General features: G+C 46.6%; 2 protein-coding genes across 8 annotated transcripts in view; one reads left to right on the top strand and one right to left on the bottom strand.

Moving 5' to 3' along the window:
* The first annotated feature begins 3848 nt into the window (after positions 1 to 3848).
* LOC128346924 (uncharacterized) lies at positions 3849 to 14539 on the top strand. Of its 5 annotated transcripts, none has more exons than XM_053300719.1 (8): positions 3849 to 3972; positions 7349 to 7602; positions 7815 to 7878; positions 9828 to 9955; positions 10410 to 10528; positions 11496 to 11631; positions 12054 to 12150; positions 12816 to 14539. In XM_053300719.1, exons 1-8 carry the CDS (start codon positions 3903 to 3905, stop codon positions 12860 to 12862), a joined length of 915 nt encoding a protein of 304 aa, XP_053156694.1. In that variant the 5' UTR covers positions 3849 to 3902; the 3' UTR covers positions 12863 to 14539. The 5 variants fall into 5 exon arrangements, 4 of the variants coding, with proteins under 4 accessions (XP_053156694.1, XP_053156696.1, XP_053156693.1 ...); XR_008317295.1 differs by having other exon boundaries at positions 3867 to 4047; positions 11984 to 12150; positions 12816 to 12867; XM_053300721.1 differs by having other exon boundaries at positions 3869 to 4047; positions 7349 to 7395.
* RBM10 (RNA binding motif protein 10) overlaps positions 13199 to 17969 on the bottom strand; it is a 47080-nt gene continuing 42309 nt past the window's right edge. For all 3 annotated transcript variants that reach the window (XM_053300696.1, XM_053300698.1, XM_053300697.1), the window contains 8 exons: positions 17063 to 17239; positions 16407 to 16556; positions 15785 to 15850; positions 15275 to 15460; positions 15116 to 15190; positions 14924 to 15030; positions 13894 to 14023; positions 13199 to 13457 (listed from right to left, as the gene is read on the bottom strand). In XM_053300696.1, coding sequence (XP_053156671.1) covers positions 13332 to 13457; positions 13894 to 14023; positions 14924 to 15030; positions 15116 to 15190; positions 15275 to 15460; positions 15785 to 15850; positions 16407 to 16556; positions 17063 to 17239 — 1017 coding nt within the window. In that variant the 3' untranslated portion in view covers positions 13199 to 13331. The remainder of the gene's footprint in view (positions 13458 to 13893; positions 14024 to 14923; positions 15031 to 15115; positions 15191 to 15274; positions 15461 to 15784; positions 15851 to 16406; positions 16557 to 17062; positions 17240 to 17969) is intronic.

Genomic DNA, 17969 nt, shown 5'->3' with positions numbered 1-17969 from the left:
GCCTGACTCAGTCTGATTCTTTGGATTGGTAGATCTAACAAGGCTTCTTAGCCCTAATGGCTAGATAGAAACTCCATATATCAAAGCAGTATACCTCTAATTTTCACTCGAGGCACAAATGACCAGGCTCAAACTATCATATTTCGGACACATTATGCAAAGATCCAGCTCCCTTGAGAAGTCCATAATGCTGGGGAAAGTTGAAGGAAAGAGAAGCAGAGGACGACCAGCAGCAAGGTGGATGGACTCAATTATGACAGCAATGAATGCACCACTGAGAGACTTTAAAGGCCAAGTGGAAGACAGATCATCCTGGAGAGAATCTATCTATGTGGTTGCTAAGAGTCAACACCGACTTGATGGCACTTAATCAATGATGGTGCTAAGGCCAGCAGCATAGGAAGCTGCCATATACTGAGTCAGACCATTGGTCTATCTAGCTCAGTATTGTCTACACAGACTGGCAGCAGCTTCTCCAAGGTTGCAGGCAGGAACCTCTCTCAGCCCTATCTTGGAGATGCTGCCAGGGAGGGAACTTGGAACCTTCTGCTCTTCCCACAGTGGCTCCATCCCTTGAGGAGACTATCTTTCAGTGCTCACATGTGGTCTCGCATTCAAATGCAACCTGGGCAGACCCTGCTTAGCTAATGGGACAAGTCATGCTTGCTACCACAAGATCAGCTCTCCTCTGGTTTTGGGGGGACCATCTCCTTCCCATCCAGCATGTAAGCTCTCCAAAGAGACTGCTGATGGAACAAAATGCTGAAACAGGTAGTCTTTTGCTCTGCTCCAGCAAGGCAATTCTTATGCTTTAATTCACTGGCCCAGAAGATTAAATAAAATAGCATCTAGTCCAGCCTCCGGCTATGTGAGAGAACCTTCTTCCCTTCCCCAAACAGAGCAACCTACCAAGGCCCAAATACGCAGTACCCGAGGTACCAAATGCTGCCTTGCCACATGCCCCTGCTGGGAGCCAACCCCCTTTCATAATCCACCTTTGCAAGCTTTGAAAGGGGCATAGAGGGTGGGAGGAGGGGAAGTTGCCAGCAGCCTCCTCTTCTCTCCTTGTGCTTCTTGCCAGCTTTGCAAGGAGTGTGAGGAGAGGCACCCATTGCAAAGTTTGCAAGGGTCAGATCAGTCCTAAAGAGTTGCTGTGGTGGCCATAGGGGTGGGATCTCATGATGACCTTGCTGGTGGCCCAGTAATCTGCCACCTGAGGTGACTGCCTCACCTTGCCTCATGACAGGATGCCCCTGAGTCTACCCAGTCCTCGCCAGAATATGCCAGAAGCCACAAGCAGGTGTGCCGCAGAGACGGTGCTTACAAAGCAAATGACTCATAGAAATTAGGCAAGGTCATAGAGCCAAGAAGAAATCTAGAGTAGATGGGACATCTCTGTGTCAATAGTGGATGCTCTATTTCCCTGACTCTAGCAATTTGAGCAGTGGCTTTATTCCGTTTAAAGCCAAAAGTGCTAATTGAGACTGCTTTGGACAGGGGTAGGCAACTTGGGCTCTCTAGCTGTTGTAACTACCATCATCCCCAGCTGCAATTCAAGCTCAAATCCCAAAGAACTCAAATTGATTCATCAAAGTGCCTCAACAAATCAACCTTGAATCACTTGAATCAATTTGCATGATTTGAGCACCATTTTGAGGTCAATTTTTCTGGGGAGAGCTGGTCTACCAATTTGGGTCGATAGGTAGACCAGACCTCTGCTTCAGGCTTGCACATAAGCCCAGCTGAAAAATGGGGCTCAAATCACCTGAATTGATTCTGGTAAAATTGGGGTGATTCTCCTCAACCCGAAATCGGGCCCTCTATTTTGAGGACAATTCGATTTGAGGTCGAATACCTGATTCACCCACAATTTGATCCAAATCTATTTGAGGTCGAACTGAATTTCACATCCCTACTCGGATGAAGGAAGTTGTAATTCAGCAACAGCTGGAAAGCCAAGTTTGCCTATCCCAGGCTTTGGTATTGTGCAAGGTACTTGCAGCAGGATTGCTAGAGTCCTAAGGCAACATAATTTGAGGGAGCAAAGGTAGAAGGATGTGATTTATGTGCGAAGGAAAAAGTACAAATGGTGCTAGAGATTAAAAGTTGTAAGATCAAAAGTTCAAAAATAAGGGACTTTCAGGAGCTCTGGTTTGGCTGCAATGATAATTTCTTTATATGCATTTTGAAATGCATATAAGGAGAGGAGAGCTGGTCTTGTGGTAGCAAGCATGACTTGTCTCCTTAGCTAAGCAGGGTCTACCCTGGTTGCATATGAATGGGAGACTTGATGTGTGAGCACTGTAAGATATTCCCCCTTAGGGGATGGAGCCACTCTGGGAAGAGCAGAAGGTTTCATGTTCCCTCCCTGGCTTCTCCAGGATAGGGCTGAGAGAGATTCCTGCCTGTAACCTTGAAGAAGCCACTGTCAGTCTGTGAAGACAATACTGAGCTAGATAGACCAATGGTCTGACTCAGTATATGGCAGCTTCCTATGTTCTTATGAAATGTTCTAGGTTTTTTCAGCCAAAGACCTCAAAGTGTGAAGTTACAAGTAAAAAACAAAACAGATCACCACATAACATACCACCACCACAATTTTAAAAAACCACTCCCAAAACATGCCCCAAATTCCATCGTCATGGCAATTAAGTCACATTGGAGGTTTGTCTTTACCAAGCTTCAAAATCACAGATGGGAAGAAGTTGGGGTGGGAGATGGGGGTTGTTCCAGGAATGCAGACCAAGTTCTGCAGGTTCATGTGGGTGCAACAGAGAGATTGGTGAATGCTCTAGCCAAAAATGAAACACATTTAGGTCCCGCTGATTTAGATTTAGCTACTAGCACTAGCATGTTATTTCACAAAACAAAAGGTACCTTCAAAGAGAGAAGACTCACTGCTCTTCTAGTCTTACTTTGGGTGAAAAAGTTAAGAGTGACACATTTGAAAACAGTCCTCTCAATGCCGTTTCCAATACCAACTGGAGGTCAGTCTAAGGGGGAAAGAACAGCATACAAACCTGCCATAGAGTTCAATATTCCCTAAGTTAGGCTTAGACGGAAAGAATGGTGTATGACAGCCCTGCAGTGTAGTCCACTGTTGATACTGCAGATTAGAGGTGAAGCTGAAGCAAGGATTCCCAGGCCTAAATCTCTCATTTAAAAAACAAACAAACCCTCAAGTTGCAGCAAAGGTCAATTGTCCCATTAAGCCCCCGTCTAGCACAAATCCCATGCTCGACTGCATGCTGATACAGAAGCCTCCTGCACCACGGTCGGTGCGTGTTGCATTTTTAGAGGTTTGCCAACTCTTTGACTGAACTGAAGCTATTCAGATTCCAACCTCCTCAATTCTCCTCCCTCCCGCCCGCCAACATCAAGCCATTAAAACCTCCAGAATTGTTTTCAATAGTGAGCTGGGAATTGATAGCGATTCCTGGACACTCTAGGCCAGGCCTAAAGGGCTGGCAAGCGCCCTTTTTGTAAACGTTAAAAAGCTTAGAACAGCATTTCTTTTTTTAATGAAATAAGACCTGGTATTGTTGTTAGCTTTTTTTCTGGAGGGAAGCAAAGAGAGGAACAGCTAATGCCCAATCACCACATCTACAGGAACGTCCAACATTTCTCCGTTTATTTCACTGGATAGCTCTGATTTACGCCAGTAGGGGGAAAGGTGTACGGTACGTAAACCAGCCGTGCATGTGTCAGTCTAGTAATAATAAGTCTATAGATTGTATAAACTGGACCACCTGACTGTTTGGAGTCGAAGGACGCGAATTCCTTTATTCTGATTGGTTTAGAAGCCTACAGGTTGGATAAGCCAATCAGAACTAGGTGTTTATATGGCGATCCAGAATGATGAACTGTGATTGGTTGGGAGAGGGGCTTACAATTCAGGTATCATGGCGGCTCCAGGATGGTCTGAACGGGTCCGGGAGTTGCTCAGAAGAATGAACTCTTTCCACGGAACTGGTGCGGTTATAGGCGCTAGCGGAAACGCTGGGAATTCGCCTGGGAGGTTTCCTTGGCAACGGATTTTAAAAACAGGTTTTGGGGACGCACACAAACAAACAAAAAGTGGGGTAGAAATGAGCTGTTAGAAATGCCTTTAATTCTTAAAGGGCTTCAGCAGGAGTGAAATTTAGCCGACGAAAATTGTGAAAGCTCCTGCCAAGAACTAAGCCAAGTTATGAACAGCAGGTTATTGAAATGTGTGCTGTACCTATTAGTAGTATTTTCCGGTTGTTTAGAGCCCTTTCTTATTGTCTAAAGGAATCCAGACAATAAGAAAATAGAGAGCACAGCTGTACTCACCTTATTTTTTTAACGAGACAGGCGAGGAATGAGGAACAAATTGATGTGACATGTGATACCCCTACTTATTGGGCAAGAAGGCACCTTTTGAAGTGGTGGCTTTCTGCTGTTTAGCAGGTGGAGAGCATTTCTCGCTATTCAGCCCAGATGTTTCATCTTTTTTTTTATTTTTTAAGATTTTGAGCTGTATAAGCTGCTTTAATACCTTTTGTTGTTGAAAAGCAATATACTCTATACATATTCTTAATAATAACGATCTAGAACCTTAGTCAGCAGTTAGCAATCTGGAAGGGCCCTTTTGCTTCCACTCCTACTCCTTAGCAAGCTCTGTCCATAAGTGTCACTTTCTCCACACCTGTTTTGCCTCCCAAGTTGGCAACTGCATGGCCAGTGGAGCCTTCCTGGTGGCCAGATCTAGTCAAGAGCCTCCAGTTGCTGATCTCTGGAGCTTTTAAACTCCCACAAAGGGAAAGAAAATCCCCATGATGTCTCAGAAAGGCAGTCCCGATGAGGAAAAAAATGGTAGTATAAGTAAAATGTTGTTGGGCAGTGGAGAAAACGATTGTGAATATAGCAAAAGTCTACCACCCTTGCAAAAATAAGCCCAAAATCGAGTGTGATGAACGTTGCCAGTGTCAGTATTTCAAAAACGTCAGTATTGTGAACTGAGTGCCTTTGCCTATGTTCAGAAAGCCTTTTTCCCCATCAGGAAGAAGCGGGGAGGGATTAGGTGGGGTTGTTTTGTGCTGAAGAACTAGAGCTATTGCTTTCCTTAACTTTTATAGGGAGCATTCTAATTTGAGGAGAGGCAGCCTAGAACCAAGGGGGTCCACAGAGCATTTATTTATTTATCTGTCTATTCATTCAATTTATATGCTGCCCATCCTAAAGTGGCTCAGGGCAGTTTACATTAAAATCAAAAATATATAATAAGACAACAAATTATTTTATTGGCCCTGTCGACCCCCAGCACAGTACCTCCAGTGACTGTTGCTGGTGTCTATCTTATCATTCTTTTTAGAATGTGAGCCCTTTGGGGACAGGGATCCATCCATCTTATTTGTTTGTTTTTTCTCTGTGTAAACCGCCCTGAGCCATTTTTGGAAGGGCAGTATAGAAACCAAATAAATAAATAATAATAATACTTAAAAAAAAAAAAACCCAATTCAAACCAGATTAAAAATCTTTAAAACTAGATAGTATTAAAAGCCAGGCTAAAAAGATGGGTCTAAGGAAAATAATTCATATCCATGGGGAGCAGGTTCCACAACCCAGGGACAACTAAAAAGGCCTGATTCCAGGTTGCCACCTGGTGGCACCTGATGACGGACCCCTCCTGATGATCTGAATGAGCGGTGGGGATCTTTTAGAGAAAGACACTCTCTCAGGTAACCCAGACCTATCCTAAGCCATACAGGGCTTTAAAGGTAATAACCAGCACTTTGTACTTTGCAGTACAACAGACCAGCAGCTAGTGCAACTGTTTAAGAACAGGCATAATGTGGTCTCTCCAGGATATTCCATAGACCAATCTGGCTGCTGCATTTGAACTAATGGAAGTTTCTGAACTATGCACAAAGGCAGCCCTACATAGAGCGCATTGCAGTGGTCCAACGTGGAGGTTACCAGCTGTGTTCAGGTCAGTCTCCCCAAAGATAGTGGTGTGCATGGAACTGGTGCCTGCCAGTTCAAAGGTGTGTGTGGGGGGGATATCTTTAAGAGCAGGGGCGGGTGCTCTTACCCCTCCCGCCACATTCCCCGTGCCAGTGCTGTCTTTTTAAAATGGTCCGGTGGGGCGGCAGCATAGCTCCTTACTGCCCCTGTGCCTCCTCGGACCGGATGTGCCTGGTACACGTGCGCACGTCACAGACGTGTGCATGCGCACCGGGCACTTCCGGTCTGAGGAAGCACCGGGGTGGCAAGGAGGTATGTTGCTGCCCCACCGGACCATTTTAAGAAGACAGTACTGGCGAGAGAAACATGGCAGGAGGCGTAAGAGCACCCTCCCATCCTTAAAGATATCCCACCCCCCCACCTTCGAACCGGCCAAACCGCCAGACATTCGAACCAGTCCATGCACATCCCTACTCAAAGAACAGTCAGAGTTGTCGAATCAATTGCAGCTGGTAAAAAGCACTCCTGGCTACAGTGTCAACCTGAGGCACCGGAGTGAGAGCCGGGTCCAAGAGCACTCCCAAGCTATGGACTTGTTCTTTCTGGGGGAGAGTAACCTCATCCAGAACAGGAAGTTCTATCCCGTCTTGCAGATTATGACCCCTAGCAATGAGCACCTCCATCTTGTGTGGATTCAGTTCATTACTGCCTGTAGGAAGGCGTTTAAGGGGCTAATGCAATTTCCTGACATTGGCAACAAATAGATTTGGGTGTCATCAGCATATTGATAATGCCCAGCACCAAATTCCCTGATGAACTCAGCCAGTGGCTTCATGTAGATGTTAAAAAGCACTTCCCCCAAAAAAGCACTATAGTTAATTTGGCCCTAGCCATGGGGACTTGGATTAAGCAGTTGTAGAGCAGGGACAGGCACTGAGTAGCTTGGGAGCTACTGGTGGCTCTCCAGGCATTTGGGCTTGCTCCTCCTCCTCCTCCTCTTCCCCTTCTATTTAATATTGCAGATCTGATTGGCTGGCTCAGTGGAGGCATAGCCCACCATTTTCAATCTCAATCTCTCTCTATCTCCTTGGATGCTCAGGGTTGCTTTTACTTTCTCCCCCGTACATTTGTCTCCATTTTCTTCCCTCAGAAGGCAAACTATAGAGCCCGCCCCCCACATCCAGCAGCAAAGTTCTCCTGGAATTCAAGGGGTTTGATTTAAAATTCCTTTCTTTGTAGGTGTAAATGTTTGTACAAGCTGTCATTTTGTCACTGGTTCCTTTCCCCCAAGCTGCTGTTTTGTGCGGGTAGCTTCCAAAGCTCTGGCAAAAAAGAAGAAGAAAAAAAGAGTTGCTCCAGGAAGCCTTAAGTCTGGTCATCCGTGCTGTAGAGGACTGATTTGCGCTGCTCTCCTTCACAGGTTCTTCCAAGGCTCTGTGCTTGCCCTTTATGGTGGCTGGGCAACAGGTAGGCCACGTTCCACAGTCTGTAGCCAAATGTCTCCGTCAGTATCCAGCTGTTTTCTCAGTGTCCCAGGGAGATGGAGTGCCTGCTTGCGTGGAGCTTAACAAGCAACTGAGCTCCCATGAGCAACGAACAACTGCTGTGCAAGGGGTGCTTGAGGAGCTGAGGGAGCAGCAAGCCTTCCCCTGCTTGAAAGAGTGGAGGGATGAGGTGAGACGGCTGGGCACCAGCAACCCAAGCAGAGTTGAAGGGACTAGGTGTGGATGGTTGCACGTGTTACGTATTTGTGCTTTTTCCATTTAGTTCTGGTAGTGAGTGAGACCAAGGGGGAGACACCTAGGGCTCCCATTTAGAATACCAGCCCAGGGAGGGAGGGCTGTGAACCAGAGCTACTTGTTAACCAAAGCATGCTTTTGTTGTAGCTCTACAGTGTGATGCCCCGTTTTTGCGACACACCTCTCTTCAGCATGGAGCGTGCTGCCACCCGTGAGTCTGACTTATCGTGTGTGTTTGTTTAACTTGCCTCCTTTGGCCATCGCTGATATATGGATGACACAGCAATTAACGAATAAGTGATTAACAAATGCCTCACTGTATCTGGGAGAAACCTTATTAACTTTACAGAAACAGCTACCAGACTGAAAGAACACCGGATACAACCTCAGCCGTGAGGCTCAAGTGCAATCTGCTTGGGTCACAGCCCAAAGTTTCTTTCTCTTTGTCCTCACCACCTAAGGAAACTTAAACTGTAAGCACCTTGGGGAAGAGATCTGTATTCTCCATTGATTATTACACAGTAAAGGATTATTTGTACTGATGGTCCTCTATAATGATGAAGAAGAAGAATTTGCCTTGGAGCCTATTTTCAGTACTTAGGCTCAGCTCTGCTGTACGTAAAATGAGATGTTAATACAATTACATCTGTTAGCACATGCTAAAATTGTACACATTCTTCCAGTTTCTCTTTTGAGGGTTAAAGAGCAGGAATCGTTTCTCTTTTGAGGGTTAAAGAGCAGGAATCGCCTCATTCAGCAAGTTGTTCCTCACTCAGATCAACATAGCAACATCCAGTGAGAGCGGTGTAGCTAAAACAGTAAAAAAGCTTAGAAGTACCTACTCAGTTCTTGATTTGAGCAGAGGCTCAACTTAGGGCCCAGCACTGTTACACTAGCTAGAAATTTTGGAGATAAGACATTAATCCTTTCAAGGCTGTTGTGAGGATGAATAAGGACAGAGAGAACATTATACAAAAGAGTGCAAAAAATAAGTTGGAGGTTGGACCCTTGTAGCATATGTCATGTATTAAGATTAAACTTATCCATACCTGCATTTATATTCTGCTATAGAAAAGCATTTCTGTTAATGTACTTCTAATGTCTGGGGGAAGAGAATGAACCCTCCCATGTTTGATGCTTATCGCTTCTGTAATAGTTCTGCAATAATATTGCTTCTGTAACACCTAGAACATCATCTTCGCCATGAGCCCTACTGCCCGTTAAGAGCACCTGGAGAGGTCTGCTTGCAGTTGCCACCAACTGGTTTGGCAGCTACTCGGGAACAGGCCTTCTCCGTTGTGCCCCTGGACTTTGGAATGTGCTCCTTATTGAAATAAGAGCCTCCTCATCTCTGGCAACTTTTAAAAAGACACTGAAGTCACATTTATTTACCCTGGCTTTTAATTAGATTTATAGTTTTAATATTTTTAATACTGGGTTTTCAATGCTTTAAATGATTTTGATTGTAAACCGCCCAGAGATGCAAGTTAGGGGCGGTATAGAAATATTTTAAATATATATATCGGGCAGCAGCGATATCGGAAGATGCTGAAAGGCATCATCTCTTACTGCGCAGGAGGAGGCAATGGCAAACCCCTCCTGTATTCTGCTAAAGAAAAAACACAGGGCTCAGTGGTTGCCAGGAGCCGACATCGACTCAACAGCACACTTTACTGATCTAAGCATTTGTCAGTCATGTCAATGAAGATCAGAGCAGCTTATGTTCAGAGCTCTTATATAACAAACTTGCTTTCTATGCTAAATCCGGATTCTTGAATAAACACACACACACACACACACACACACACACACACACACACACACACGGTGCCTGGACTCGGGCTTCCTGTTGTCATGGACCATGCCTCCCATACCCCCTCCCCCACCAAAAAAACCCCTCGCTGCCTCTTTTCTACCCCAGTATTCCAAATGGTATGGAATTCCAAAAGTTACGTTAAATATATTAGGCAAGCTTAAACAATTCACATTGTTTGTAGAAGCTGAGCTGCCTTGGGATAGAACTAGGTATGTGGGGCGGGGTGGGGGGGCAGGGCGGTAGATAAAAGCCATTAGTTCTATTCATACTACTATACATTGGTTGCAGCTGTAAATATTAACTCTAATGAATAAGTTCCTAATTTATCCCTTCCTTGCATCCAGCATTACTGGGAATAAAGCGCTATGGCGCCCACCTGAATGGCTATACGTGGCAAAATGGTCAGATGTGTATGTGGCTGGCCCGTAGGGCCTTGAACAAACCCACTTACCCTGGCCTGTTGGATAACCTGGTAAGAGAAAACCGGATTACTCTGTAACTGCCTCTTTGGTCTGGGGGGTGGAACAGGGAATAGGATTATGATAGCCAGCCAGAATTCTCATTTGTTTAATCCAAGACGCGAAGAGGAAGAATATTGCGCAAAATAGGCTTGCACTTGCCAAACTCAGTACAGGACTGGAATGTATAGTATAGAATACAAACAGCCCTTGCACAGAAGACCACATACTTGCTAGAGTTCATCCCCCCCCCACACCCACCCTTTATTAAATGCTTTTAGTAAAGGTGGAAGCCCTTGATTCCTCCCTTGCAGAGATACAGAAACGAATAGCAGCAGGCAATTTGGGATCTATTTTTGGTAGATGTACCCTGGTACTGCATTGCTGCTTTTTACAAGATGGGATGCCAACCTTGTGAAAATATACTGTAGTAGTTCAATATTCTCACTCCCCTTCTTCCCCATTTAGGCTGCTGGTGGCATTGCAGCAGAGCTGGGGGTCAGAGAGACACTAATGAAAGAATGCCAGGAAGAAGCCTGCATCCCAACTTCTCTCACAGCACAAGCCAAATCTGTTGGCACTATCAGGTAATCAGCCACTCTCTCAAGTCCTAGAGTAGCTGAAGTTGCATGTTCAGAGGTAAGTGGGCCCTCATGCTTGGGCCAACAGGGAAGTGGAAATCAATTACATGGCCAGGAATGTATAACAAAGAGGATTTGCATTCTGTGCATTTGCGACTTCATTGCACAGGCACAGAAACTTATATTTTGCATTCTGAGTATGGCTGTTTTCTAGTAGTTGGTGGACAGAAAAGTCAAACTTCAGAAATGATGAAGAATGGCTTTTCACAATGAAGGTATTGAGACTCTGTGGTTTCTAATTGTGCCCCTTGGCCACTAATATCCATCGTTCTGGGCTTCTAGTCTCCAGTTGCCATAGCCACTTCCAGATGTCTCTCCCTTGCTTGCACCAAAATCCAAATCAATTGAAAAGCTGAATCATGGAAGCATAGGTATGTGTGTCATTTGCAGGGATTATGTAAACTAGTTTGTCTTGATGTAGCACACAGTGTGGCCTGAAGCTTGCTAAAGGTTTGCAAGCACATCACCTCCCAAGTGCCATTCTCAATCTGTCAGAATCCAAGGGGCAAGTGACAGCCTATGATAAAAAGATGGAAATGGGACACTCCTTCTTTGTATTCAGATTAACGAACATAACATGAATGTGAAGCTGCCATATACTGAAGGAGACCATTGCTCTATCTAGATCAGTCTTGTTTATCTACACTGACTGGCAGCAGCTCTCTCCAGGATTCCAGATAGGTGTATTTTCTCAGCCCTATCTGGATGTGTCAAGGATTGAACCTGGAATCTTGTGCATGGAAGCTAGGTACTCTAGCATAGAGCTGTAACCTCACACTGGCGACAGTTTCCCCCCTCATCATCAGACAAAACCCTCATCTCAACAATATGTACTGCTTGTTAAAAGGTGATTGCTTGGAGGCACAGAATGTAAGCATTGCTGAGTATTTTCCCTTGCCATCTCCCACTTCAGCTACACCTATGAGGGCACACATGGAGGCATCTATGCCGAGTGCCAGTTTGTATTTGACCTGGAGTTGCCTGAAGAGTTTGTACCCCAAGTGGGTGATGGAGAGGTGCAGGAATTCTACCTTTGGCCACTCGATAAGGTTAGTATGTGCAACATAGTGATGACAGGTTTCTGTAAGAAGCTACAGCACAGGTGGTAGGACCAGTTATTCACACGCAGGAAGCAGGACTGAGCAAGCTGTACTACTGTTGGCGGGAGTTTCAGCTCCCATGCCAATATGATGGATATTCCTGGAGTGGTAGGGAACCAGAAAAACATCAGGCTCCTATCTGCAACCTAGCTCCGAGGCAGTTATTAATAATTAGAGTGGTAGCCACGTGTGAACAACTATACTCCTATAAGCTCTTAGTTGACACTCGTTTGGAATGTACTCCCCCACCTCTAAAGTACACATTGCCATGAACATGTTGCTTTCTGCAACTCCACTCCAGGGAAAAGATGTGTGCTATTCTGATTGCCATTCCTGATGACATGACAATTGTAAGAGCTCCTCCTACACAGGTGAAAGAGGCCATTGGATCTTCAGACTTCAAGCCCAATTGTGCAATGGTGGCACTGGATTTTCTCATCAGGCACAGTTACATCGAGCCTGACAAAGGTAGGCAATTCTGAGGCCTGGAAAGACAGTGTGCTGCCTGGCACAGTCCTGTGTATGGGAGAACCCTGTTATTTGTGGGGTTTCCATGGGGGGTGCATAGATAACAGGGCATTAAGGTCAATGTAAATAGGGGGTTAGGTTCCCAGACTTGAAAAAAATCTCCCCAAAACGAGACAGTGGCCCAAATAAAGTGCCCTACTATGCTTCACTATCCTTCAGGACTCCAAGGATGCCACCACAAGTCCAAAGGTTGCCAAAATTTGGCCAAAAATAGTTTTTTCAGGCTGTTTGTCCCCCAGAATGAGCCATAAGATGGCTCCCAAACTCAAAATGGCAGCCAGAAATGACCTGAGGTCATTTTTGGCCGCCCCCAACCTGCGGATATGTGAGTTCAACCCTTTTTTGCCCACGTATACAGGGGTCAGGTGTCCATTACCTGACCACAGATACGTAAAGCCTGGCGATGGTAAGTCCATGATTAACAAGGTTCTCCTGTATAGCAAGACAGAACAGATATAGGTAGGGATGGAGAAAAAGAGGAATACAAAAGCAAGGCGGCCAAGTCTGAATGAGGGCATAATAAGAGAAGGGTGTGTATTGATGTGAGGGAACCAACAAATACTGCAGATTCAGAGTGACTAGTATTCTTTGTCATCCAACTTCAGAACCTCATTATGTAGAGCTAATAGAAGGATTACACCGAACACTCTAAAACCCCAAGGCTGCTACCCATTGTGCGGATACAGAATGCTTCCATGGTTTTTGCTGGGCCAGCCATCACAAAAGATTGGTCCAAGGTTCACAGAACTGATGGCTCTCACCAAGAGGAAGATTAGCACAGACTACCATTGGAGTCACTGACAATATCTTGTTTTTAACCATGCCTGTGTTCAGGATCTGAAGTGCAAGGGATTGTTGTGCTAATTTATCAAGTATGAATGCTTCTCTCTCACTTGTGCAAAGGAACTTCCAAAACTAACTAGTGGAACAGGGCCAGGGGTGCATTTTTGCTTCTCCTGTGGCTCTCAGAAATAAAAGACTTGCTTCATTGTCCTTTTTAACATTTAATTAAAAAAATCAAAGACAAAAGGAACATTGTGTCAAGGCTGTGAGAGAGATTCAGGGAAGTGGGGAGAGACAGAGCAGCAAAATACTGTACAGCTGGGTGTTCTTCACAGAGCTCATTCTGACTCATTGAAACGAGTTAGCATAGTCTTGTGCAACGCCTCCCGATAGGACTCCGATGCTGCTGCCCCATAGGAGCTTCCACGTGCACCTAGGCCAGATCCACGCACCCGTGTTTGGGCCTAAGGGGGGGGGGGAGATACAAAGTGGGTACCATAACCAGACTACAATACTTGAAGAAGAAATAACCCTTCCCCTCCAAAGCCACATTTTGCCCTGCATTCTGAGATGCTGCATTACCAGTAAAGACCATATCATCTCCTCTTCTTTCCATGCAACACAGCTACATCACTTCACCTCAGCTCCCCTAATGCCTAGCTCCTATGGTGACTGTTTTCCCATCTGGAGGGTGGGGAAGGACAGATACAAGAGCACTGTGCCAAAACAGTGAGGCATCACAAAGCCCTCAACATTAAGAGGGAAGCCCAAGTACTTCCCCTTTCTTCAAGGGCAGTCTAGAAAGAGCAACTAGGAGGATCACCCCCCATCTCCCCCCGCCTGAGGCACTGCCATACATTCACTGTAATCCAAAAGATATTCCCCGTAGGAATCTGGTACCTCAATGGGGGCAACGATGCCCTGTTTCTTGCGACCCAGCCCGCTGCCCTCTTTCCAGCCCATAGCCTGTAGCATGCGGCTGCCAATGTTGTCACTGCCAAGGCCATCCCGTGTTGGTTGTTCAAAATCGCTGTTCCAAACGGATGGGTAGCAAAAACAAAAGGAAAGTATTAAGATACTAGGGCAACCTGCCTTCTCCTCAGGCCAACGAGGGCCAAAGTAGAAGGTTGTAGTGATAGGAAGGACTGGAGGCAGGACTAGGCCTCACACAGAGCAACTGTTGGGAAGGTGGGCCTTTCCTAAAGAGGGGGAAAGCCCAGGAAGCTCAAATCAGAAGGGACCAAGCCCAAGGACTGGACAGGGATTTCTGGCTCAGCCAGCAGCAGCAGCTTTTCCTTCTGGTTAGTCTGTCCCTGGAGGGCCCTGAGGGAGCAGTGGGCTGAGCTCCTGGGGACCTGGGAATGCTGCAGCCTTCCCAAGGACCAAGTCAATTAGATGCATCAGGGAAGTTACTTTTCTTTACTGATTGCTGGGAATCTGTGTTGCCAGGTTAATGAAAAGTCTCTTACAATCTGTTTCATGAACACAGTTGTTCTTATTGCATACCTTTTTTCTTTTAATCTGATAATAAATCCTTGTTGCTGAAGTCTGTTACTCTTCATTTTGGGTCTGCCTTAGCCACACGCCTCTGGAGGCCTAGGATTGCTCAGCCCTTTTGGGGACGGTTTTGCCACTTTACATCCACCCCCACCACCAGGGGCCTTATATGGGGAGTGGTTTTCCCCACATCAAAATTAAGTGGATGGTGGCAGCCTACTGTGAACACCTTACAGACATGGATTCAATCCCAGTGAACTCCCCACCCCCTCCTCGGGCTCTGGTCAAAGTCATGACACAAGTAAAGGGTGTTTCTAATGCAATGCAGCTATACTGCATGGGGAAAGCTCTCTATTGAGAAAACCCCTCCAGAAGCGGGATATTTCACTCAAAGTACTCCTGGAAGTACTCCTGGAAGGAGTGTGAGACTTACACAGTGGCTGGTGTCACCGCTGAGTATTTCCTCTTCTTAGGTTCCGGGGGCTCAGGGACACCATACTTTTCCCTTCTCTCAGCTGCACGATCTCGGTATTTCATTTGCTGGAGGTCACAAAGAGCATGTGGGTCCAGCCCTGGCCCAGACAGTCCCCCCGCCCCACCGGGAGCCACCCATTGCTTCCCATACCTCCATGTCATTTTTTTCAAGCGCCTCAAGCTCCTGCTCTGATAAGTGTGCCCGCCGATGGATCTCCAAATTTTGCTGCAACAAGCAGAGAGCACACATGAAGACCAAGACATCCCCCAGCAGGGTCCGCGGGGCCTACATGCCACACCCGCCGTGTACCTTGTGTAATCCCGAGAGCTGCTGGTGGCGAATCAGTGCCTCCTTGCTGGGGAACTGTCTCCGACAGAGCAAGCAAGCCAGCTTGTGCCAGTCAGTCAGTTTCTCTTCCCGGTCAGCTGCCTTCTCCTGCTCCTCCTCACTGTCGCTCTCTCCACTGTAGGCAGCCACTAACCCTCGTGGTGGACTCTACACATTCAGAAGTTGCAAGTCAGAATCTCAGAGTCGGAGTCCTAGATCCAGAAGCAGTTTGGGCACAACCTGCGGCACTCACTTCTGAGGGTCCAATATTCAAGCCTTCCCCTCATCTATATTGTGGCTCCAGCAAAAGATGTGCGCGGGGGGTGGGGCAGGGCCTTGTCTCCCAGCCCAGTCCTCAAGCTATCAGCAACTGCCCCCCCCCACTTGGATGGGATTCTGGGACCTCTGTTTCTGCACTCCCCAGGCGACTATTCTGTATCTAGAGTGAAAATCCAGAAGATCTGAACTGCACAGAGACGGCGAGGGGCTTACCAGCCTGTCATCCCCCGCAAGCTTGGACAGGTCCATACCACTGTGCTGCCTCTCAGCCAGAGCCCCCTGAAAACACACAAAAAAGGAGACAGGACTGACTGCAACAGGTTCTCAAAACCTTTTCTCAAGCCAAAGTACACTCTCTGGCCAACAACCACAAACAGCCCCTGAAGCGATGCTAAGTGGCCAACACAGTCTGCTGCAGAGGCAACCCAAGGGCACACAGTCTCTGCCCTGTCAAGAGAAACGGGCAGGAGAAGCTTTCACCCCTCCATCCCCACATAGATCTGTTTTCCTACGGAGGCCCACCCCATTTTTTGAACGGTATAGCCTGATGGCAATGCCCACTGCTGAACACAGATTTGTGGCAAGGATATTTCATACTGCAACAGGACACAGCATAGCGAGGCTTTGGAGATCAAGATGAAGACTCTGATGCAGCAATATCTGGGCCACACTAAACACAAGAAGGCACCACAAGACAGAGTATTTAGTTAGGTGGAAGAACCTGCACTCAACCCCTGCAAGCTTTAGGACTGTTGGTTTTGTTGCAGTAACAGGAATTGCACTCAGTGGGTCAGTTTGATTTGGGTAAGGGATGGGGAGACACCCGAGGGGTTACCTTCTTCTCCAGGATGGCATAGCCTGCGTCAGCTGTGGCAGACTCCCGCCTTTCATCCTCTCGTATGGAGGAGACTGGCTGGAAGCTGTTCTTGAAGTTCTCTTTCTGCTTATTGAGGCTTCGGGCCCAGCGTTCCATATCCTTCGCAATCTGCAGAGGACGACCCCCACAAAAGGAGGGAAGGAGGCAGGAAGAAGAACAAGTGAACTCTCAGTTCACACTCTAGAGACCTATTGCTCTCAGAAAGCTCCCGATCAGAACTGCACAACGAAGCTGAATTGCAGGGCTCGCTCAACACCTAGCAGGCCCCTAGCAGTTCCAGAATTAACTAGTAGTTATCTTTCTCTTCCTGCCCCTATGATAAGGAATGGTCTAGGCAAATCACCACATGTTTTTGTTGTTTTGGCATCTCTATCACAATAGCTGGACAAGCCATTCCACAGTGGAGCAATCTAGAGAGACAAGACTGTCCTAGGGCCAGCTAAACCTCCTGAGGGGCCTGAAGTGACACAATTGCTATGTTATATAGATCTGCAGCCCCGGAAGTCGAAACTAAAGGGCTTTTCAAGCTACGTCAGGAAGAGGTACACATCAACTTATATTACACGGGGGAAGAAGTACCGCTAAGCACCATGAGAAAAAGGGGTAGTTCTCACCTGCTGGGCTGTTTTTGTTTTATGTTTCTCCTTCTTCTCTTTACCCTCCTTGCCACTGCCACCCCCAGAACTGCTGCCATCCTTGTGGCCATCAGATGCCTGGTCTGAGGCAGGGACGTAGGTGCGCCTCTCACCTTCCCAGTACAGGTACTGCTGCGTCTGGGCATTGTAGTAATACTGGGAAGACATATTCACAGAGTCCATTCTGTATCTTGTGCCAATGCAGTGCAATGCAATGTACCTAAGAGCAGAGCCACACCCTTACTGAACTAGGGGCGGATCTTATCTATGGGCCAAGTGGGTGGCGCTCACCTTACAATTCCCTCAGCCAGCCATGTCCACTATATGTGCCTGCTTCCTCCCTCTGTTGTTCCCTGCTGCTCTTGCCTGCAGCTACTTTTAAGAGTTGTGAGGGTGGGTGATGGTAGCACAGAACAAATGAAAAGCCCCAGATCTTTTAAAATATTAATAAGGCAGGAGCCAATAAACATGCTCACTTTTGTTTTTACAAAGTGGGCAGTCCAAGGACTGCCCTATAAACCAATCAGAGAGGGACTAGGCTGATTGACCCTCAGGCAGCCAGAAAGCCCAGAGAGTGGGGACGTCTTTTTCTTTTAGCTACTCAAAATAATCATATCACCATTTTGGTTAGAAAGCAGGCAGGCAGGCAGGCTGTTGGCAAGTCTAATCTTTTGCTGGCTTCTCTGTGTGTGGGTGTTTGGAGGGGAGGGATACAACCTCTACTTTTTCTCCCTTGCTCTCTGATCTGCATACAAAACATTATGGCCCATTCCCAAAAAGACATGCCATTAAACACTGGAAGAAATAGTGAACTAAAAGACTGGACTAATTAGACTAGACACTGGCATAAGAAGTCAGAAAGTCCTTTTAGGGCATACGCATGGAT

Source organism: Hemicordylus capensis, chromosome 2, assembly GCF_027244095.1.
Source record: "Hemicordylus capensis ecotype Gifberg chromosome 2, rHemCap1.1.pri, whole genome shotgun sequence".
NCBI lineage: Eukaryota > Metazoa > Chordata > Lepidosauria > Squamata > Cordylidae > Hemicordylus > Hemicordylus capensis.
The sequence above is the reverse complement of the archived record's forward strand: the minus strand, read 5'-3'. Positions and strand labels throughout refer to the sequence as shown.